At 40.2% G+C, this 23,360-nt stretch overlaps 1 protein-coding gene across 2 annotated transcripts in view; it reads left to right on the plus strand.

Annotated features, from left to right (window-relative positions):
* SLC9A7 (solute carrier family 9 member A7) overlaps positions 1–23,360 on the plus strand; it is a 67,345-nt gene that overhangs the window by 38,862 nt on the left and 5,123 nt on the right. Inside the window, exons 8-16 of one of the 2 annotated variants that reach the window (XM_063149714.1) lie at positions 261–366; positions 717–805; positions 918–1,031; positions 3,387–3,498; positions 4,859–5,012; positions 10,378–10,437; positions 14,933–14,996; positions 17,749–17,831; positions 21,016–21,121. In XM_063149714.1, the coding sequence (XP_063005784.1) occupies positions 261–366; positions 717–805; positions 918–1,031; positions 3,387–3,498; positions 4,859–5,012; positions 10,378–10,437; positions 14,933–14,996; positions 17,749–17,831; positions 21,016–21,121 (888 nt within the window). The remainder of the gene's footprint in view (positions 1–260; positions 367–716; positions 806–917; positions 1,032–3,386; positions 3,499–4,858; positions 5,013–10,377; positions 10,438–14,932; positions 14,997–17,748; positions 17,832–21,015; positions 21,122–23,360) is intronic. The other variant, XM_063149715.1, reaches the window with a different exon arrangement.

A 23,360-nucleotide genomic window follows, 5' to 3' on the forward strand; every position in this document is an offset into this window, starting at 1 on the left:
ACCATGGAATAAGATAATATTGCTTCTAAGAGGTGGAGCCACACTTTATGCTATGGATATGCAACAAAAATAACCAAAACTGATTGTTCCAAGTTGAGTCTGAAGTTTGCCTTGATGTGTTGGAATTTGCATTTTTCAGCATCAAAAGCGTTTTGTTTTCCAGCAAGCATGGGCTGTTAGTACATAAAAGTGTTTTTCAGAAGTACTGGGAGCAGAGAAGCGAAAGGATTTCCTTTTGATCCCTTAACAAGTGACTTAACGTGACAAAGTTTACCAAGTTGCACTGCTTCCCCCTGCTGGAAACGGCTCTCTTCTTCTTGATGTCCTGGAGCACTTTCTTGCTTGCAGAAGCCTGTGGATTTACCGGTGAGTTGCTTGGATTTAAGCACAGAAGTCCATCCCAGCAGCCATTTATCCTCTTTCTCACTAAAGCTTTTCAATGAGAAATATGTTTGTGCCTAAATTTGGGTTGTTGGGTTTTTTTGCCTTCTGTTGAGTGTTGAAGCTGCAGCTCACTGTGTAGCAAAGGCAATGATTTGGTTCAGACACCATGTCCCTAACCTGGTATCTCATTCACTTGAATCATAAGAGTCGAGACAAGAAGAGTCATAAATCTCAAGGTTAAGAATGATGTATGAATTAAATGGAGCTGTGAAGTGAAAGTGTTGTGAGTTGGCAGTAAACAGGCCGATTTTCACATGTGGTTCTGTTCACAGGTGTGGTGGCTGTCCTCTTCTGTGGAATTACCCAGGCACATTATACATACAATAACTTGTCAGTCGAATCAAGAAGTCGCACTAAGCAGGCAAGGATGTCTTTTACCTTTCTTACAGTGCATTGCTGTAGTAATCCAAGTACTTTTGTTTTTACAGCATCTTTTTTACTTGCCTTTTAACATATGATGGTTTTCTCTCTAGCTCTTTGAGGTGTTGCACTTCCTGGCTGAGAACTTCATATTTTCTTATATGGGCTTGGCACTGTTTACTTTCCAGAAGCACATATTCAGCCCAGTTTTCATTATTGGAGCTTTTGTATCCTTTTTCACATTGTGTGAGGTTTCTCTGTTTTCTTATGTGCCCAAAAACTTGTGATGTCTGTTGGTTTTACCAAACAGAGAATGGTGGCTGGTCTAAGTGTTCCTAATGTCTGGCAGGTGCAATAATTTGGAGAAAACTCTTTGGTTACACCTTATATCAAAGCCCTAACCTCTGTGCCACATAGTTGTTGGCTCTGTACCTGAATGTTAGAAGCCATATAATTTCACTAGATAAAAAAATGAATATGTTTTACTGGGTGCTTTGGCTATTCCTAACCAACACTGCTTGTGTTGTTCTTGTATTTGAACTTTGGAGACCTAAAAAAGGATTAATTCATCACTTCCAGTGGCTCCTTGAGAAGGTAAGGGGCAAACTTCAAATACATAAAAAGGAATGTGGGTGAATAGATAATCTTAGAGCAATTCCCCAGAGGTCAGCATCTCAGGTGATGGGAGGAGAAAGGAACTCAACTGGGGTGCAGACCATTACATGAAAGGTACACAATTAAAGGTTCTGCCATTGTGTCTGGTTCACTTGGCACCTGACTCTCAAACTCTCCAGAACTGAACACTTTGTAGTAGTCACACTCATGTAAGCTCTGCATCTTGCCCCTGTTTAAATGGATTGTGTAACTCTCTCCTCACTACATTTCTGGCTGCTTGAAAATTCAGCAGAATTATAAGTGTGCATGAAGAAATGGGAACCAGTCTTCATTTCTCTCTGCCTGCTGTAGGAGTAGGGCTGATGGCAATGGAGGTAAAACCCTGTGAAAGGACACACAAGGATGGCCATGTATGAGATGTACTTATTTTCTCTTCTTTCTACTGTTTTCTGTATTACTCCTCAGGATTTACCACATTTGTATTTATTTTCCTTTGGCCATTTACTTTTTTCTGGAACAGTGATAAATTTTCTCCTGTGTTGCCTCATGTCCACTTTTCCGACCTAAGAAATGCTCCAGAGCCCTGCAGATATTGGATAAATATATGAACAGAATAGTTACACTTGGTATACTAAACAATGCAACTTTTCAAGCTTACTGTGGCCTTCCATCTTCTCTCAAGTTGTGCTGTCTGCCCTGGGTTTGTTTTCAGGAGATGTTTCTCTACCTATTTGCCCTTTAATGCATTTTCCACATCTTTTTCTACCACTGCACTTAACCTCTGTTGTCTCTTGAGTGCTTTTCTACCTTTGTGAGGAGGGCAACTAGTACTAGCACCCGTGTTTTACTCAACACTTGTGGTCCCCATCGAGTTAACAACTTGCAGGGGTGAAATGTAGAGACATCACAGAGTTCTCTAAAGTGACAGGCTGGACTGTAAAGACAGAGCTAGAGCCTCAGCATCCTTGGCAAAATCTTAGCTATTCTTCCTACATACATTAGTCTTGATGGCTTCTGATGTCTGATTTCCTCAAAAGGACTGGTATAAAAGTTCCTTGGAATAGTTATGTGAGGGTTATTGAAAAAAGTAATAACGAAAATCTGATTTTTCTAGATAAACTCCCTACTGACAGTATTGCTTTACTTTAGTTATGGCAACAACCCAGTGGTGTCTAGAGCTCTTGCATTATCTTTATTTCTTTTCCATGGGAGATGTATTATCCTTCTAATGTTCCCATCCCAGCAGCAAATGAGCAGTGTTTCTTTGGCTTCTGGCCTGTTGGCACTTTATAGGATTTCAGCCCATTACTCTAGTTTTCCCCAAAATGTTCCTTATACAGTGGAGAGTGTTTTCAGCTTTTTGCTGCTTCCCTGGATGTTTTGCACCACAGTGGGGATGCTTACCACCTACTGTCATGAATTTCTGCAATACTCTTTCATTATTCTTTTTCAGCATCATTCTAGTGCTGACAAATGGCTTTTGGATTTATATTCTTAGTAACTCTGTACTGGTGTTTGCTAGCCATTAGGATATTTTGCCTCTGCAGGAATCATAATGGGGTGGCCACTTGCTGGTCTTAAATTGGTTTCCCCTCTGTATACAGGGCTGCATTTCTGTTGTTCCAAAACTCAAAATTGCATGGTGCTGGTGATAATTGTTTAAAGTGTGAAAATTTTCAAAGTAAAGTCTTCATTTGTACAATTGGTCATTTTAATACTAGCTATAATTTTACTCCTCATCTAAAAACTTAGTTATATTAGTAAAAGCTGTGCATTTAGTGCAATCACTTCTGAATGCACAAGTTGCATAAAATTGGGGAAAGTCTGCTTTAGATACACAGCTATAGGAAGATCACTTGACATAATGATGTAAATCTCTCACTGAAACAAAAGCTTCATGTTAAAGCCAGGTACCAAAAACAGCATACCTCAGGAAAAAGAAATCCTTAACCCTCAGCTGCAAACAGGTTGCAATCTTTTTGGGCAGAGCTGCACATATCTACCCTCTCTCCTTCTTGTTGAATTTGGGCAGAAGGCATAAGATCAGCTGGAGCTTTCAGCACATGATGATGTTTTCAGGTAAGAGCAAAAATTCTGGGCAATGCAAAAAGTCTTCATTTTAACTGATAAGCAGCTGACTCTGCTACCTTCTCTTTTTGTAATCCACATTCATACATCCTGAAGGGAAGGGTTGCTGATTGATTGTTGCAGCATGCCATCCTGTGTCTTTCAGCCTTTACAGAAAGTGTGCCATGCCTGGGGTGGGTGAAATGCCCCTGCTCACAGCAGGCAGCACCTGATGTTGGGAATGGAACATTTTCATTTGAAGTGTTTGTGAAGGACACGGGAGAATTGGGATGTATCTCTTCCAAAAGGTTATTTCTAGCTGAGAGGATGTTCACATTGTGCAGAAGCAGATACCTGCAGAGAAAATTGAGGTGTATTTATGGGCACCCTTTCTCATTTAATTGGACAAAGGTATTTGACTTAAATTGCCTTATAATTTCTGTCACACAGATAACTGTTCAAGTTTGTAATTTAAGGCAAATTATGCATTGTGTGTCTAAACATGTGCATCCTCAAGAAGCTCCAGGGAGTCCTCTGTGCAAAAGAGGATATAAAGAGGATAGAGCCAGGCTATTTTCAGTGGTGCCCTGTGCCAGGCCCAGAGGTAATAATGGGCACAAGCTGGAACATATGAGGTTTTACTTGAACATCAGGAAACCTTTTTCACTATGTCCAAGCACTGTACAAATTGTCCAGAGAGGTTGTGGCATCTCCATCCATGGAGATATTCAAAAGCCACGTGGATGTGGTCCTGTGGAGCAGGGGTTGTTCAAACAGGGGAATTGGACTAGATGAACTCCAGGGGTTCCTTAAAACCTTAACCATCCTGGGATTCCTCTGCATAAGAAGTCTGCAGGTGGTCCAGTGCCATGGCTTGTTCTTGCTAGTGAAGTTTCACAACTGGGAGCAGAGGAGAGGAGGAAAGATATAGTTTGCCTGTGACCGTGTAATTAATTAGACTATTTTTATAGCTGATAGAAATGTCAGGTCAAGAACTCATATTTCAATTATGGATTCAACTGGAAAATTCTGAACTTTTATCTGATTCAGGGAGTTGCTTAACTTACATAATGCTTTGCTGTTGTTCACAACTTGCTTGTTTCTGTCTTCCTTTCCTGTTAGTTTCTGGAAGCATTTACACCTTTTCACAGCACCTGTGGATTCTATAAGTTATAGGAGACGAGGAGAATTACAACATTCTGTTGTAAATTGTCCCAGGGCATAATTTATCAGGGAATCTAAGGAAATTAAAAGCTGCTGGAGCCCAGTGCTTTCTGCCTGACACTTTGTGTGAAGGAGCAAGGAAAGGTGCTGTGCTATCCACAGTCACGCTTGCACTTCTAAAGCTGTGCTGTTTCATTCTTTCTGATAGGTCTCAGGGGAGCCATGGCATTTGCCCTGGCTATACGAGATACTGCCACCTACTCCCACCAAATGATGTTCTCAACAACGCTGCTCATCGTGTTTTTCACTGTGTGGATTGTTGGTGGAGGCACAACCCCCATGCTGTCCTGGCTGAACATCAGGTTGGTATGCAGCTGTGTGCTGGGGTGACTTCACTTTTCAACAGGCAGCTGTGCTAATTTGGCATAGCTCTACAGAGCTTGTTTGATGCTTGCTAGAAGAATTTAGAACATGGTATTTATACATATATATAAATATGTAGGTATTTAGGACATGGTATTTTATAGAGGAAGGTGCTAGTGCAGTCTGGTGAAGAAAATGTTCTGGTGCTGCTGGGATTCAGCCTGAAGGTGCCCTGGTGCTCTGCAAGAAGGTATCTAGGTCTATGTCAGTCCAGTAGGATATAGAATAATGTTGCCTGATAAAGCAGCTCCAAATTGAAAAGAAAGAATCAATCTAGTCCCATATAAACTTCATATTATACTAAGACTGCTCCCTTTCTTTTGGCTCTTCATAATGGGCCTGTTAAGGTTTTTAAGTTCAGTGGATTCTTTACTGGGTGGTGCTAAGGTGAATGTACATTAAACAAAACCTGATGTTATCTAAGCAACTGGGACAAATGGGATCCTGCTGGTCTTTGGGGTGTGTTTCATCCTGTTCTGAGGAGATCTGTGAAAATGGTAAGCTGCATGATTATGGACGTCTGGCTATAAATCCTGGCTAATACTTAGTACTTTTGACCGCATGTACTTTCATATTTGAGACTATTTATCAAGAGATGTGCTAGAGAACCCCAAATCAATCATTGTTAAAGACATACATATTATAATTTTGGAAGTTTTGGCAGTTTGGGAGACAAAGATAAACAGAGGGGAATGACAACAATACAAGCTGTACAAGCCCTGAGTGCAACCAGCCATTACCTGTGCCACAGGGCTCAGCAGTAGGACAGGACTGAATTCCTGCATGTGGCCCAGCCCTTGGCCAGCTGCAGAGTCATTCTGAGGTAGCAGCTTTTTTTCCTCCCACCCTCCTCCATCAAAACCAGGAAGCATCCCAGATTATGCACGTCCTCTTTTGGCTAATCTAGCTCCATAGTGAGACTCCATAGGCCTGGATGATGAGCTGGTCCTGCAGGCAGAGAGCACAAGCCCCATATCCATTCCAGGCTTATCCCTCGAGGTGGCTAGGCTTGCAAAAGTCATTAGTGTGACCAACAAGGCAGAACAGCTGTAAAGGCTATGGTGGTATTCCTAGAGAAGTAACTACCAAAAGGTAGCTGACTGAAGCATAGTTTTGAGTGTTTTGCCGGAATTTTTGGGGGAAGTTTACCCATGCTTGCAAGTAAGCAGTAATTTTAGCTGTCACTTTTTTTGCATGGTTGACAGAAAATAAAGGCAACTTTCCTGTCAAAGGAAGGATAACACCTTTAACAAGGGAGCTCTACATAGGAAGCATTTTTACAGCTGGCTCGGTAGGCACTGGCCTGCCAGAGAGGCAGCCTGCACCTTCTGGGACCGCAATAAATCAGATTTGTGCCAGGAGGTGGCGGCCGTGTGCAGCTGATCGAGAAAGAAACTCGGTGCCGGTGAGGTACCCTCAGTGGTTAGAACAATTTCTGCTGGGGAAAAAAAAAAGAAGTAATCCTGATTTTACAGATTTTTTTATAAGTGGGATAAATTGTTTTCCAGCTGAGTTTTTAAATTATGCCAGTTATCTCTTTTCCTTCCCCTTCTACTCAGTGGAAGGGGTAATCAGGAGGAGATGAAGCTGTCCCAGTGCTGTCCCAGGGCTGTCCCAGTGCCTCACTCAGCAGCAGTGCACAGTGCTGATGCAGTCCCAAGGCTGAGCAATAGGTAACTTGTCCCTAGGGTGCCTGCTGAGCCTTGGTACTTGCCCATTAAATTCAATTGCCAGAGGGTGGAAATAAGTAGTGAGAACATGCAGGATTATTTAGCAGAAAAGAGGTTATAAGATAAAAGGTGGTTTGCTTCCTAGATGAAGTGAAGGGATGTAGAAAATTAATGCCATGTGTATGTTGGACTTAAATGTCAGGATTTTGGGGGGCTCCTAAGAGTCCAGTTCTGATGTGAAGTCATACCCATTGTACCAGGAGGGAAGGAAGGCAGGCCGGCTAATCAGCCATTACCAAATCCTCATGAAGTAGTTGGCCTTTCCTCAGTGTGGAGGCAAATAAAAGGCCATGTCTGGGCAAGTCAGGGGAGCCAGGACAGACATGAAAACCAAAGGGGATTATTTAAGGTGGTGCCTGTATTATTTAAGCAGAGCTGCACCAGGGCACTGACTCCAGCCAGGAGTGTCAGCCTGGCCTGGAGCTCTGAGCTCATGGGGAAGCAGCTGTGAGAAGCAAGGGGAAATGCCTGCACAGGCATCCAGAATTGCTGGGCTGTGGCTTGGAGGAAGAGGCACATGCCTTCTGGCCACACCATTAGCTGTGTAGTGTTTGGGATGTGTGCTTGGTTCTTTACTTGCTGTTGGTCCCCTCCCTCCCATGATACCAAATATTAAAAGCAGGTAAAGGGTAGAGAGGTGAACATGAAAATTAAGCTTTGGTACAGTAAAAAGCAGTATAAGGAGGAAAATAGGCAAAAAATACTCTCTCCTTCCTCTTGGTGTTCTGAAAATTTCAGATATTTGATGAGCAGCATTCTTAGTAGTAGATTTTTTTTCATATAGGGTAGATTACCAGGGACCACTGACCAGGCTTTTATATATAGCTAAGCAAAGAACCTATGGTTTGTAGCAGAGGCTTAACTTCAGTTTACTGCTTAACTGGTTGGAAAAGTGAGGTCACAACTACAAAATCTGAGTAGAAAAATAAGAGGATCTTGAGATGCTTTTGATTTCTGCTACTTGATGCTGAGAAAATTAAAAACCATCACCAGAAACTGGAGTTAAAGCCATGATATCATGTGTTAGAGTTCCTTGGCTGACTATCAGTGAGGCACATCCAACATTTGAGTGGTAAACAGTTACATTTTCTTAGTAGTAGATTTTTTTTTCTTAGAAACTAAAGCATGACCTAGATATTAAAAATATAGTCTCATCCTTTAAGACCTAAACAAAGAAACAATTTCCTGGCTGAAGCTTTAACAGTTTCAGCAAAGTTGAAAGCTGTGTAAATCAAAACCACTGGCAAAATTCCTCTTTCCAAAAAAATAGCTGACTTCTTGTTTCATTTGTCTGTCACAGGAAAAAAAGGGAACTCCTAGCATTTGTATTGCAAAACAATGTGTTTTCCACTTTTGATTAGGGGTTAGTGACCTGGTTCTTTTCATGTTCAATGAAGCAACACATGGAATAGTGCCTTCCTCTTCTTCATAACCTGCTGCAAATGCAGAAGTTATTGCTTATTTTAATGAAGTAATTTCAGTTATACTTAGAAATATTTTATAAATCTCAAAGCATTGTACCTCACACTTTAATTTAAATTTCTTTTTACCATAAAAGCTACAGCCTGCGCAGACAATGCCAACGTAGCTATTTAGTGCCTTATGTCTCTGACTTTGCTTATACAATCTTTAATGAACTTTCTATTTAGTGATTTTTATTTTTTTTAATTTTTTTTTGTGAAAGAGGAAACTTAAAAAGAAATATGGAAACATTAACTCTCATCCAGCAAACTGGGATGGTGGTAAAAGTGCTGGCTTGGTGGTGATTCTCCATTCTATCCTTCACTGCCTTCAGCCACTCTCTGCTGCCCTGAGGGCAGATGCACAGACACAGGGGCTGTCCCCTGCCCTCTGTCATGAGTTTTTCCTTGCCCATCTCTTTCTGTACTGTTTCTTCCACCTGCCTTTCCCTAGTTTTTCTGTTCTTCCTCCTTTCCCAGTCTCTAGTTTTTCATCATCAGTCTTGAATCTCCCTTAACAGTGGGGCAGTGCAGCCTAGAGCCTCACCCCCTGGGCTTTTCCCTTAGCAGGAAAGAGATCACCTGTTCCTCTGGAAGTGAGCATGGGAGATGTTTCCTTTTCTCTCTTCTCATTCTCTGAAACACAGCAATTCAGATCACAGAGGAAAAGTGTGGGGAAGACGCTGTGGGAGTTGGGTGAGACACATCTAGAGCACATAGATGTCATGAGTTGAACTGCCAAGCTCTGGCAAACCTTGGCCAGACAATGACTTTGTCTTGGTTAGGTGAAGTAAACAAATACCCAAAGGCATCCTATGAACAACCTGAGACAACTTCTCCTAATTCCAGAGTTTTTTTGGAATTGGATTTTATTTTTTTTTTTAAACATGGTGGTGGGAGTTCTCTTCTTTCTCAGCCATCTTCTGAGAAACTGTTGAACTCTTCAAAAATAGCTAAAATTTTCCAAAAATGCTGTACTCATTACAGACATCTGGGAAAACTTTAGTATACTAACTTGGCAAAGATACAGGAAAGATAAAGAAGTCATAGAAGGGAAGTTATTGGGCAGTTTTTAATTTTAGTTTTTGCTGTACATGCAGAACCATCTCTGTGATGGCCTTGGGGAACAGAGTACTCTGACCTGGAGTGTATGTTGGCCTGGGAAAAGAGCTATTGAACCTGGAATCCAAATCAAAGCTGTCTCAAGTCTGGTATTTGCCTCAATATTCAAGGATTAGATGAGTACATGCTTTTTGTATCACAAGCTATGGCCTTAAATATTTGGTTAGTCAAGATGTCAGCCTGCAACCAGGGTGTGTACACCTGCTTTTTCTGAAGTGAGGTCTCTGTGGATTTCTGATCATCTGGGCTTTTATTTCACATAAGCAATATATAGTTCATGACACATGCCTTCATGGGAAAATATGGGCGGGGAAAAACCCCACAGGCTGCTAAGGAATGTGTGTGAAAAATACTGGAAACCAAACCTGCTTTCATTTGCACCTAAAAGAACCCCCAGAAACAGAACTGAAAAAGGCAAAGCAATGAGTAAAACCAGACTCTGCTATGACTGGAGATTAAATCAAAAACTGATAGTCAATTTTTAGTTGAAGCAGTGGAGTGATTTAGGGCTTATTACCAGTTGATTTGGAGTGCTCTGGAACTAGGCAGTACTGGTGACCCCTCTCACACACGTACAGCTTCCCATGATCACTTCTGTGATGTCTCTCTCTTTCAGACCATGTGCAGGTCTGAAGTGGTAGGAATTGTCTTAGGTTGGCTCTGTCTGTGTGCAGCACCAAAGAGAGCTACTGAATCTGGTTTTCTGGGAGATGTAGTCTGTCATTAACACAGATTATTGCAGTTGCCAGCTGGGATCTGAATGTATGAAGAATATTACTGGATATGTCAATCACAAGTTACTGCTATTGCTAATTTTTGGTTTTTGGTCACTTTGTCATTGCTCTGCCATTGTTTTTCATGTATGTTTTGTCTTTTTTGATTGGGTATGGAATTTTTTTTTTTGTTGGTTTGCTTTGTTTTGCTAAGAGCTCTGTAGAGCCCCCATCTCATGAGCATTTTGTTACTCACATTGCATTCTTGTACTGTACCAGAGTTGGTGACCATGTTCCATCGGTGGAAGAGATGAGTGAAAGCCACTGGCTGTATTTCAGGTGACACTGTGCTTTCCTTGATACCACATTAACCTGGTGCTTGGCTCTTTTCATCTTTGTAACATTGAGTGTTTGCTCTTTTTCTATACTGGGGCATGCTGCTGCTGCTTCTTTTCTGAGAGTACTAGAGATGTTCCTCAACTCTGAGTCTATTCACTTATTCTGAGCTGTGAGAATGTGGATCACACATCATGTCTAAAAAATGAAACTATAAAACACATTCTTTCACTCTGTATAGATATTTAATAAAGCAAAACTCGAATCTCTGACCTTGGAAAACTTGAGAGCTGAAAAAGATTATAAGATCAAATAATGGATTTGATCTTATGATCTTCAATCACAAAGGCATTCTTAAGCATTGCTTGAGATTATTTTGTGTAACTCTTTAGGTTGGAAGGAACTTCAAAAGTGATTTAGCCCAGCCTTTTTGGGGATATATTTTTAAAAACAGAGAGATATCAGCAAGAGAAAACTAGGATTCTGGTATGGTGTTTTTAGAACAGATAAATGGTTAGAGAGAGAATTTAAAATAAGATAAATCTCCAACTGACATCTATAGGCAATGTATATGTGTGTGTGTGCATATAAAAACATACAAAATATTTATGCAAAGAAAGTCCTTTGGGATGGGGCAATGAAAGGTTTTCATGTACCTTGTCTCACTTGACTGCAGCAAACCACTAGATGTGCCAGAGATGCAATGTGTTAGTTTGTACAGACAATCTGAGAACTATTATCTATTACAGTCACTCTTGGCTGTAGTAACTACACATGCTAAATCTCATAATGCCTGCTATTTCAGTAACTTGTCATCCATGTGTTGTAGGGCCCTGGAAAAGTTTCTGAAGTATCAGAAGAAATCATTCCACCCATTTAAAGATGATGCAGCAGAAACTTGATGTAGTTCTGTATGCCTTTTTACCATTCATTTCCATCCACTTAGCTCAGTTTTGTGTGTGAACCACTTTCTCCCACACTGTTTAAATTACTGAATTATACATGAGCTTAATGCTTTGAGAGATCAAATCTGAGTAGCTCCTCTCCTACATGTGGTGCTGGAGTTGTAGCTGTAGGATAAAGACCAAGAAGTCCAGGAGTCAGTTAAGGGCAGAAATGCTATGTTTGGTGCTGGCATTAGGAGCTCAAGACTAGTCCCTTTGCTGTTACAGAGATCTTAAGGCATGAAAAGCCTCTTTTGCCTTAAAAAGACGTTTTCATTAGGGAGGAGTGAAGAAATACCTTTAAATTGGAATAATTTTACTATAGCATACTCTTGTCTACAGATTCTAATGGCCTTCCCAAGCCTGAAATAAAGGTGTCTGAATTTTACTTACTAGTAATTTCTGTACTGAAGGAACAAGGTGTCTCTCAGATACCAAAGTTATTCCAATGGGGGAAATAAATGGATTTTTCACCGATTTTGAAACATATATTCATTGTTACAGCTGAAAGACTGCTCATATTCTTCATCTGAAACCTCCTTTTTAAGAGTTACTATCTGTACAGCCTTGGGAATCCCCATAAGCCTTGAGCAAGGCTGCCCTCCCTGTGCCTCTGACCTCTGGGAGGGGATCTGTGTAAATCCATCCAATAACAGTTTAATTTATAAAGCAGGTTCAATAAATGAGAGCTGATACTGACCTTGCAGCACATGTAATTGACAGGAAGCTTTTAAAATACATTAAGCAGATGAAATGGATTTTTTTTCTTCAGCATAAGAAGAAAATCAATGTTGAAGACATACATGCATCAGCCTAACTTGTACTTTTAATTATTGAAGTAGTTAAGCAAAGATGAAGTAACTGAGTGCTTTCTGTGCTTCTTTTCACTGTAAAGGAGGTTGGGACAGACTCGACTGGTTTTTGGTATTGTTTTGTTTCATGTGATAAAAGTGATACTTCCTTAGAATTCTAGTTGCAGGCTGGGCCTGCAAAAAAAAAATAATGCTTGTCATGAGATAAGAGTATTTATCCTTAAAACTTAAAAAGGCAGGCTTGCTACCAAAAAGTTAAGCTTCCTATACAGTTGATGCTAGAATAGAGGATAAAAGCATATTGTTTGAAAGACACAAAAAGTAATTGTGAGAATTCAAAATGGAAATGTATTTCGTGTTAATCTCTGAACTGAAGAACAGACTTTGAGAGTAATTTTTTCTTTTTAAAATGTGATTTATGGAAAATAATTATGTATAAATATTCAAAATATACATTCATTTCAAGAATAAGTTTGGAAAAAGGTTAAATGGACAAGTCTGTGTGGATATACTATTTCAATATTGAAAGGAACATTTGTGGTGTGATTTTTTTCCCTAAAATTTGAACCATTTTACTATAGAAAAGGTTTTTTTGCCTCTTCAGCACAACAGTGAACCCAAATTTCTGATCTGTGATATACTATGACTTTTCACTGAACATTGTTTTTATCCTGTTTTGGTCTTCCATTAAGCCCCATTCCCCTGCCTAAGGGCAGTTAAAATTCTCAAAACAAGTGCACAACCTTGTAAGTCAAGTAAAAGCTGAGACACTGAATTGTTTGGTTTTCTTCTGTACTGTGAAGTGAATAGGTGGCCCAGGGAGTAAAAACTATTTGGGGAGTGCGAGCTATGTTCATCTTTTGGAACAAAACTCTTGAACTCCCCATTCACAGTGTCAGCTATGCAGCCAACCTGAGCCTGGTTGCTTTGCACAGCACATTGAACCTTCCCCCATGTGCAGTTTGGAAAGCCACAAGTATTTTTCTTTTATTTTCATGTGTGCTTATGAAGGAATGCATACTCTTGTGTATATACATATATTTCTTTACTGAGTTGGTTTCCTGATGTTGTTTGTCAGCTTTCTGCATTAGAACCCAGTTTCCCTGCCAAAACCTGTTCTTGTGCAGTGATAGCCAAGGCAGTAACACCTCAGTCCTTGTGAGCTCTCAGAGCTCTTGTGTGTGGTGTTTTATTTTAGCATGTGTTACAATCCAGTACTCAATCTGTCTATCCAGTGTTCTCCTAAACTGGTGAAGTTTTCAGTTCTGGTTTTCAGAGGCTGGTCAGTGCCAAGGAATTTGCAGGCCAAATGTGCCTAAAGTTTGAGATGTCTCTATATATGGAAAAAGGAAGTAATGAGGGAAGAACAAGATGCTTAGAAAAAAAGAAAGAAATCCAAGCAAAGGACTGTGTCAGCACTAGTTTTATATGAGGCTGCTGCAGAGCAGCCTTCTGGATTTTCTCTGAACTACATTAATTCATGTGAGGCCTTGAGATGGCTGTGAGTCCACAAGGATGACTTAAAACTTTTCTTCCATTGTTCTATCAAGGATGCTGCCCTGGAAGCTATTTGAAAGTGTTCTCTTTTTATTTGATCTAAGCATGATCTCCCTGGGACCAACCAATGATATGGAACCAGCAAGGTTCTCTTGGCTTCTGGTGATTCTTGGGCTGCTGCATAAACACCATGGCTATAAAATGATTAGCTGACAAAAAGTCTAAGTAACAAGGACATTGCACCAAACCAGCTCAGTCCCTTCCAAAAGAGTAGAGGTGACAATGTTAACAAAATCTTATTGTCTGAAATTGCTGTCACATGTGTTTCCCCACACTTACTATGTGGCATGGTGGGAATAAAACACAACACATTTGAGACTGAGAATCTTATCTGGCTTTTAAGATTGGAGGTTTAGGTTCTACAGGAAATGACAGAGATCAGGACATGAATAGGGTATAAAATAGACAAGTCCAGTGTACCCCCAAACCAGACCAGAAAAACTGATCATAATTAAAAGGATTAAATGCCAATCTTGGATAGGAGCCCTATTTGCAAGGATGATTCAACAATAAGATGCTTTCTAACTATTCAAAAGTGAGTAGACAGTTTCTTCTTAACATATTATCTGTCAACCCCCTCATTACACAAACTCTTCCTCACTCAGATGGGAGGCTGGACTACAGGCCACATGCTAGTCCACTGTGGCTGTGTTAAGTGAATGAAACTTGCAGCAAATTAATGTTGTGACCTTTCAGAATTTTTTTTTTTTTTTGCTTCCCATAGTGCTTTAAAACATGGAGTGTGTGTGTCTTTTTAAAATCTTGTATTACAGTCATTCACAGATTTATCTGGCAGCTATTGCTGGGGAAATATTTAGGCTGGGCTTAATCCTTAGTTTCTGTTTTCTTCCTGCTGGATATAAGGGATACTCTCCACTGAAGAGGATGCCATCCACTTTTTAAGGCAAAAATAGTATTTTCTATTGTTCTAAAAAAATTGGCAACAAAGGTAAGCAGTAGAAGTTAATGCTGAGTTAAAGCAGTTTCTTGAGTGCAAACATATCTCATTTATAACTGTGTAACTGCAGATGAGTAATGGACAGCTCTTCCTCAATCTATTCTTATAACTTCTCTGATGCAGCTTTGCTGGATGCTTAAAGTGCTTTTAAAATGCATTCTGCCAAACTTACAGCATTTGCAACCCTCAGTAACACCACTTGCTTTGTTTTCCTAATGTTTCTGTAGGGTTGGAGTTGACCCAGATCAGGATCCTCCACCTACTAATGACAGCTTTCAAGTCTTACAAGGAGTAAGTAATTACATAACTTCTCTATTAGGCTGATCTTATTTTATAACTAAGAAAATAGAAAACTGCAGAAGTTGTATGCATGGGTAAAACCTTTCTGTCCTAGCTGGCAAGTCAGTAGGGGATTTTGCTTTGTAACATTCAAGTAATGCCCGCTGAAAAACATTCAGTGATTTTGGGTGTAACGCTGTCATGGTCACATTTTTGTGTATATGTGGGGCATCACAAACCTCCCCAAATCTACTAATACACTGTATAACAATGCACTTTCCTCTTCCCCCACCTACCCAACATGCTTGCTCTTAGCATGCTACTGCACAAATAGTTCTTCTCAGTTCAGAGGTAATACTCTTGGCTCCTCTTCCTTAACTGATACCAAGTTTTAGCCCTTGGGCTTGGTTAGGATCCAAGATTAAGTTTGCTAATCTGATTTTGACTCTTGTATACCAAACCACATGCCAGCTGGATCCTGCCTGGACTACCCATCACCTGGGTGAAGCAGAAGGGGCACGGGCAAATTGCCATTTGTATTCAGCAAACTGTGGCTGTGAATCTTCAGGGAAGCTTTCCATGCATCAGTACCAACCCAAGAGTTGACCTTTTTTTCCCCTGAAATATGCTATTGGCATAGATCATTGGAAGAATGTTGCTCATAGCAGAATTTGCAGTTTTGCTCATCTATAAACTAGAGTTGATTCAACGGAGGAACGAAAGGTCTGGAAAAAACCAAAACAACTCAAAAATTCCTCAGGCTTAACTGAGGGAGTTTCCTCTGTCCAGATCTTAGTTTCCACTCTTCCAGAGTTCTGCTTGACACTGATAGATCAGCAGCACAGCTGTTTGCTTTTGTAGGAACCTACTTGAGCAAGGCAACTTTGGATCTGGAGGATGCTTAGGGAACAAGTGTTGTATGATGATGCTGGTGTTCGCACTTGTCAGAGATAGATGAATGTATTTGGGATTAGCTTTTTTCATAGTGGCTTCTCCTGCCTTGGGTTTTGTTTGGGTTTTTTGGTGGTTTTGTTTTGTTTTGTTTTGGTTTTTTGGTTGGTTTTTTGGTGGATTTTTGTTGTTGGCATTTGGGGTTTTTTTGGCAGTTTTTTGTGGGCTCTTTGTTTTGTTTTTGGTGGGGTTTTGTTGTTGTTTGTTTGGATTTGGGGTTTTTTCTGTGGGCTTTTTTTGTTTGTTTTGGTTTTTTTCTTGTTGGTTGGTTGTGGGGGTTTTGGTGGTTGTTGTTTTTTTTTTTTTTCCCCAATCCTTTCATTTCTTTTCCTGGTGCATGTTGTACAGGTAAGAGATACTTGCTCAGGAAGCACCTCTCTCATTTCAGACACTTTACTTGACATCTTTATGTTCTTTGTGAAAGTCTGCATCCAGCACACAAAATAGATGCTGAAATAGTGGAGCTGGCTACAAGTAAGGGCGAACTTTGATTTGTAACCATCTGGAAGTAACCAGAAGCCCAGGCCTCAAAAGAGCTTTTACAGTGAAGGCCACAGTTATTGCACATAACCAAGGTTAGGAAGTGGTACCGTGGAAAGATGGCTTTGGCCAGTTCAGACTGAGCTTGTCCTCAGTAACTGAGGAATTGCTGTAATGGGAACAGAACATGGGTATTCTGTTCTCATTCAGTGTCTGCTGTGGAAATATCATGTTTGCTTTTTCCCATGCAAACATAAAGAACTTACCCATTTGTTTCCCTCTTTAGCTGTGCATTGCGTTGCTAATGTAGTTCATTAGTCAGTTCCCTTTGGATTCATCTTTCTCTCACCAAGCCAAGATTAGCAGTATGTCACAGTTAAAGAAAATATATCATTTGGGAAGGGGAGGGAGTGAAAATGTTTTAGGTTTAACTCTTGGTGGATCGTGGCTTTTTGCAGGTCAGAAGTACACAGTGTAATCCTGTCTTGTTCTTTTCCAGTAGTTTGGAAGATGATTCATACAAGGCATTCATTTGTTTTCCTGTGTTTAACTCTGGCCTCTGGCCACAAACAACCCCCTCCCCCCCATCCAAACAACAAACAACAAAACAAAAACACAAAGCAAAACACTCAAACTCTAAACAGTAACAAAAGTAAAAACAAATGCAGCTGCAGAGCAGCTGGTGTGATGATTTGCAGCACTGTTAGTTAAGAGATTATATTTAACTCTGTTAGCCCTTTCAAGGTTGATCCAGCATTTCTGAGATTTGCATGACCTCCCTCAATTGTAATCTTTATATGGATTCTCTGTTAAGAACATTTCTTTTAAATGTGATATATTTCATCAGGTTTCTGAGAATTTATCAGATACTGTAATTTCCCTTGTTTTTCCAAAGAAGCAACATGCTTAAGAAAAAACCATCAAACCTAGAGTTAGATTTAGACCTAGAATTAAGGAAGCCAAGCAAGCAACGAATAGGAATCAGTCTTGGACTATCACAAGGCTTATTTGTCAGTTTGGAAGTTAATTCTCTATCTGTTACTAGACTAACAGTGAGATAAGGTTTTGGGCTCCAGGGAACTTGGTGGCAGAGGAGTTGTTAAAGTAACATGAGTGCAGTGAAGACAGGCTGGTTCTCTGCAGTCGTTTCTGGTCTTTCTAGGGAAAGTAAACTCAGTACAAGCAAGTCTCTAAACAGCTTTCTTGTGCATTTCAAGTACATATTGAATTTGGCCTCTTTTTTTGACAGAACGTTACATTATGAATTATTGGAGTGTATAGTTCTGCGTTTTTCTGCCTGAAGTAATTGAAAATGTTTTTATCTTACTTTTAGGATGGCCAAGATTCTGCACGAAGGAACAGGACGAAGCAGGAAAGCGCTTGGCTCTTCAGGCTGTGGTACAGCTTTGATCATAAGTATCCTTTTGAAAACACAGCTTAGTTTCCAGGCATGAAATGATCACTTTTTCACTTTCCATGTACCCATATGTAGCCCTAAGCACTTGATCTTTCTCCTGTTTGACTCTCTCAAGTATTTGACAGGCTCAAGACACAGAACTGAAGCTTGAATTCACTGGCTCAGCAGTCAGACCTTTCATTTCCCTAATGCAGCGTGTGTGACACTTGCTGGAGGACAGAAACCAGCCAGAGAGGAAGTACCTACCTAAACAATGAGACAGACAATTAACTATTTCAGGTCTTCTGATTTGTTCTAATTATCTGTGCTTATTTTCAATGATGCTAATAGTACAAAGTAGGTTTCCAGTTCATTGTACATATCTAAGCCTCAACTCTTTGCTCTGCAGAGCCATCTGCTTTTGTGATGAAGTCCCAAAATCTGTGGTTGATTCCTAAAGAGCAAGTTCTGGAACTAAAAATCTGCATGAGATCCAGCTGATCTCCTTAAGTATATCCAGAAGGTACTATGGGTATTAAAGCAGAGTATCTCTGAGTGTATACAGTACTGTACAACCTTTCTGAAGCTATTATTATACTGTTTAGATCATCTTGTTTAAGATTCTGAGAAACTTTTGTGTAGCTGTCCTGTATTTCATGCTTATGGTTTTGGGGTTTTTTTAATCTACTTAACTTAATCAGTATAATATTAATTATGACACAATAAGTATGTCACAGCTGCTCCTCCTTAACAGCTTAGAGTCACTTAACAGAAAATGCAAAGATAATCTTGTGGCCATGGCAAGTCACACCTAGAAACCCAGAGAAATTTCAATACTTAGTAATTTCTGGGGCAGCTAAATATACACAGTGACCAGAGATAGGGCCTTAATGTTTTTGTAGCTTCCATGTGAGTCTTTTCCCTGGTGTCAATGCCTTTGACTGATGAGAGATTGCTGGGCTGGTTGGAGCATGGTAGTTTCCTTCCATGCCTTGTGCAGAAGGCTTTCACACCCAGGCAAACCTAGCTAACAGGTTGAAAATGTTTGGGTCTAATAGCACTTGCATCTTTGGGATAAAATCTGTTTGTGACCAATGCTTTCAGATGCAGTAGTACTGACCCAAGGCACAGAAGGGAGTGTATGTGCTATTTTAAATATTCATAAATGTTTGTAATTCCAAGTTAACTCTTCAAAATCTGGTGACTGGCCTCAAAGTGCCGCAAGGTCAATTTTTATTATATAAAAAAAAAAGCAAACCAAAAAAACCAACAGAGAGACTTTGGTGTTAAAATCATGAACGGATCTGGCTGTGGCTGACTGCTTCTTTTTTGTCTTTTTAAGAAGGAAGCAGAGCTCTCCTCTTCCCCTGCCTTTACAAAAGGGATGTGCCTGATGAAAGGAGTAGCTGGCACTGCTGACTTCCCTCAGCTGATGCTTGCAGAGAGAACAGTCCCTCCCTAGCAGCTGCAGCAAAGGCGGGGGGAGTGCCTGGAGAAGATTACAGCATAACTACCTGCTTCACAGAAACTTAAAGGGTCCTGACAGTGCATTCCCTTTCTTTTTTCAATAGTGACTAGCAATACTTAGGAAAAGTTAAAAGTTTCTGTGAAGTTTGTGCCAAGGAAACTGACATTGAGAGGCAGAACTGTCTTACTGTATGTAGAAGTAAAAGTCTGCTCCTTCTGTTGGAAGGAGGCATTCAGACAAGCATTGGTACAGATGGGATGATCTTTAGAATTGCCACCTCTATATCCATGGCTAAATGTTTGGGGTTTTTTTTGCTGGTGCATTCACTTTGTTTCTGGATAGAAAGGCATATTGTCTCACAATTCACTCTTTGCAAGAGAGCTTAACTTGAAAAATATGTAAGTGACAGAAAAGTGTGCTCCAGAGCTCACTATTGCCTGCAGAGCTCTGTACACATGGGTGAGTGGGAACTTCACTCCTGTGGAATGCAGAGTTCACTTCATGTTGTGGGCTGTTCCCTGGGTTCACCCACAACTGTTAAACATGGAGAAAAGTGCAACTTTGATGAAGCAGCAGATGTCTTCAACGGGGCTTGTTTTTTCATGGCTGAGTTGCTGCCTGTCTGGCACAGGGCAGGATGGAGCCTGGGTTAGAGCAAGGGCAGGGCTTGCTTCTTTCCAGGAATGGGTGTAACCACACTCTTAGGGAAAGAGGAAAGGAGGAAACATTACTCTGCTGGAGTAAACAGCTATGCCAGGTTCTGCTAAAGGGAAGGGATAGCTCTCTCCTAAAACAGCCCCCTTTTAACCCCCTCTTTACCCTAAGCATCTTAATGGGTTGTGAGGAAAACGGTTGTATTTCCAAATGGACTTGATCCTCTTTGTGCTGAGAGGCCTAAGAAAGTAACTAGAATACCTGCAACTTATATATTTGAATTTAAAAAAAAATTGATTGATTCATGTGCTAGTCAAGATCAACATTCTGCTTTTTAACAGAAACGCATATTTTGACTCTTGGGTATTTTTTTCAGGCAAATCATCAGTGTGGAGTATTCATGTGAAAAGTGTGGAATTATCAGGGCACAGACCATAAAATAGGGGTAAAGACACTTTCCTGTCCCATGCCCATGTCGCCTCAGTGTCATCTAGGTAGCACTGCTTTCCTTTGACACTGTGGTAGATGGTTCATACAGTTTTCCCTTTGCCTGTCTCGCTCCACGTGGTAAATATTCGTGCACTGCAGAAATGTCTGTGAGCATTGCCAGGGTAAAACCTCTGGCTGCACCTCTGGCTCAGTAACCAGCAGATCAAGTGGCTATATTGCTTTGAGGATGTTGAATGAACAGAATTTCTGTATCTACCTATATTGCACCATGCAGGAATGTCAACTTGCTGCCTATAGCTTGCAACCTTGACACCATGCTCCCATCTTCAGAGCAGAAATACCCTTGGACCTTTCAACACTAAAGCACCTTTGGTTTCTCCTTTTTACTTGAGAGCACAGAACCTAGAAACTCTTTGAAATTTGTAAAAAGAAAGTTAGCTAGTGGTCCTTGCAGAAGATTAGTGAGTAAAGAAACTGCCCTTGAAACAACCAAGGGGAAAATGTTGGGAGGGTGTTTTACGTAGAATTATTGCATATCACAGTTGAAAGGCAGAACCACATTTATGCACAATTGTCTCTTTATTTTCAGTAGTGGTTTTTGAGCACTGGTGTGTTTTCCTTAACTACTGAAGTTATTTAAAGCCAATTCTCACTCACAGTGGCCCTCCACTGACCACAACGCTGCCCAGCTGGTGTGGCCTGATCGCCCGCTGTCTGACAAGTCCCCAGGTCTATGATGTAAGTAGAACAATTCAATGCCTCCTGTTTTGGTTTTTTAATGTATTAAACTTGAGGAAATAGATGTTTTTTTCTTTTTAGGTAATGTCCTGGTTTCAGCTGGTCTGATAGACATACTGTAAGAAGGTCCTGGTTTTCCTAGGCAGAAAAGATTTAAGATTGTCTCCCCTGAGGCAAAAGCTTCTGGTGTTTGAGATCAGGAATTATCTTACTGTTTAAACACTACATTAGAAAAATAACATTTAAGGATATGGGGAAATTACATGTCTAGTCAATAACCCAGTTCAGTGAATCACTTCAAAATATTCAGTCCCTTCTCAAGGCTTTTGGACGAGATTCTTTGCCTGTTACTGCTAAACTTCAAGGTCTCCTTAGAGGTGTCACTGACACATTTACCCAGCTGGAAAAAACCTGGTAGTGCTTCCCTTCATTGTTTCCACTGCAAAATTTGAGATCAGATTTCAGAAACTGTTAATCAGTTACTTATCTCAGTCTAGAAGGTCACCATGATGCCTTTACAGCTGTGTCTTGCAATAATTAGTGCTCTGTTCTCATATTACTCTTGTAGGATCCTAATACTTCTTATCTGTACAGTGCTTCTGAAATCGACAACCTTTCATGAGCTCTTGTAAATAAAGCCATATTACTGTGTGGGACATGTCAAATTTGCAGGTTCTCTGGGATATTAATATCTCTATGCTCAAATAGTCTTGGACCAGTTGTCTATTCATCATTTCCTAAAAATTACGAATTCTAATTGCAACTTTGAAATCTTCCCCACATTTCTTTCTGTATATCATTAGCATCTTACTCGTACCTGATAGAAAAATTTCCAAGAACTTTGAGGTACCTGTTGCCCATTTGGAACTACAGTAATGCAAGAAATTGGCCTAGTTCCCATCTTTGCAATGGCACTGGAGATCTTGAAGGCACTGGAAGGATTGGAAGGCATCCATCAGACCAATTAGCCCTTGTGCACTGCCCATATGTCTGCCTTTTTAGGATCTTATGGGAGTAATTGTCCAGTAACTGAGGATCTAACCAGAATGAACATGCAAGTTTGATTCTCATTTTCTCTTATAGTTGGCTCTTTTTCTTCTTTTTTTTTTTCCTCATTACTCATCATTGTTGGCTACCACCAGATGTGGAAACTTGGTATGATACACACAGGCTCTGTGATACACACAGGACATTAACTTCATTAAAAATGCTTGTTAGGTTGTATACTTTGTTAAGGTGTACAATATGGAACTTTCCTATTGTATTCTCTTTCCTGTTCCTATTTCAGTGCAGTGCTGCAATTGTCTTAGGAAAGAATATGATTTTGAAGTTTTATTTCTAGCTTCTTTTCAAGATTTCTGAGCCATGTAGTTGCTTTTTGTTTCTTTACATGGCTGACTTTGTCACAGCACTTGGCTTTGGCATTCATTACTGGTTAATAAGCTGTGGAATCTTTTTGCCTTTCTATTAAATGCAGGTGAAGCAACAGAGACAGACATGTCTTTGTGGGGACAGAAACTACTTGGAATAGTGCATTTGTGAGGTATTTCCAAGAAGATTAAATGGCACACCTGTGAGAATTAAAGACTGAAGATTGTCAGTTAAACAAGAAAAATAAAAAGTCTGTAAATGCTTAATAAAGTATAGCATAGCTGTAAAATATTTTTCCCAAACAAGTGTTACATCCTGGATCTCATAACATGTGCATGACTGAGTTATGATATCTATATAGAGAAGAAAGCAGTAAGTATGTGGCTACGCTGACTGTATATTTGTAGATTGTTTTTAGCTTTTGTTGTTTCAGGTTTTTTTTTTCTTCTCTGACTTCGTCACAACCTTACTTAGAATTCACTCTCACTTCCACAAGTGGGAGTAGGTCTTTTTAATTAAATGCCAAAGGAGGGTTCAAATGTCTGAAAGTCAAATAATCCTCCAGTGCAGCCCACCCACAACTTATTCCTCAGCATGAGATCGTGTCCTCTAAGCCTCAATTTGCATGGAGAATGTGCAGGGCTCTGAGTCAGCCCACAGGGGTGAGGTACAGTGGATTTTTTCCAGAGATGATGTTACTGTTCCTTGCTGACATTCTCCCACTGCCTTAAGGCTGTGCCACTGGGCTGTTTCCAACCCAGACAGACAAGCTGGAACTTAAAGCACGAAAAGGTGCTGCCGTTAGCAGTTTAAATTTTGGAAATTATAATTTTAATCACTTTTTTTTTTCTTCTGGTGTTATCTTCAG

Source organism: Melospiza melodia, chromosome 2 (genome assembly GCF_035770615.1).
Source record: "Melospiza melodia melodia isolate bMelMel2 chromosome 2, bMelMel2.pri, whole genome shotgun sequence".
Lineage (NCBI taxonomy): Eukaryota > Metazoa > Chordata > Aves > Passeriformes > Passerellidae > Melospiza > Melospiza melodia.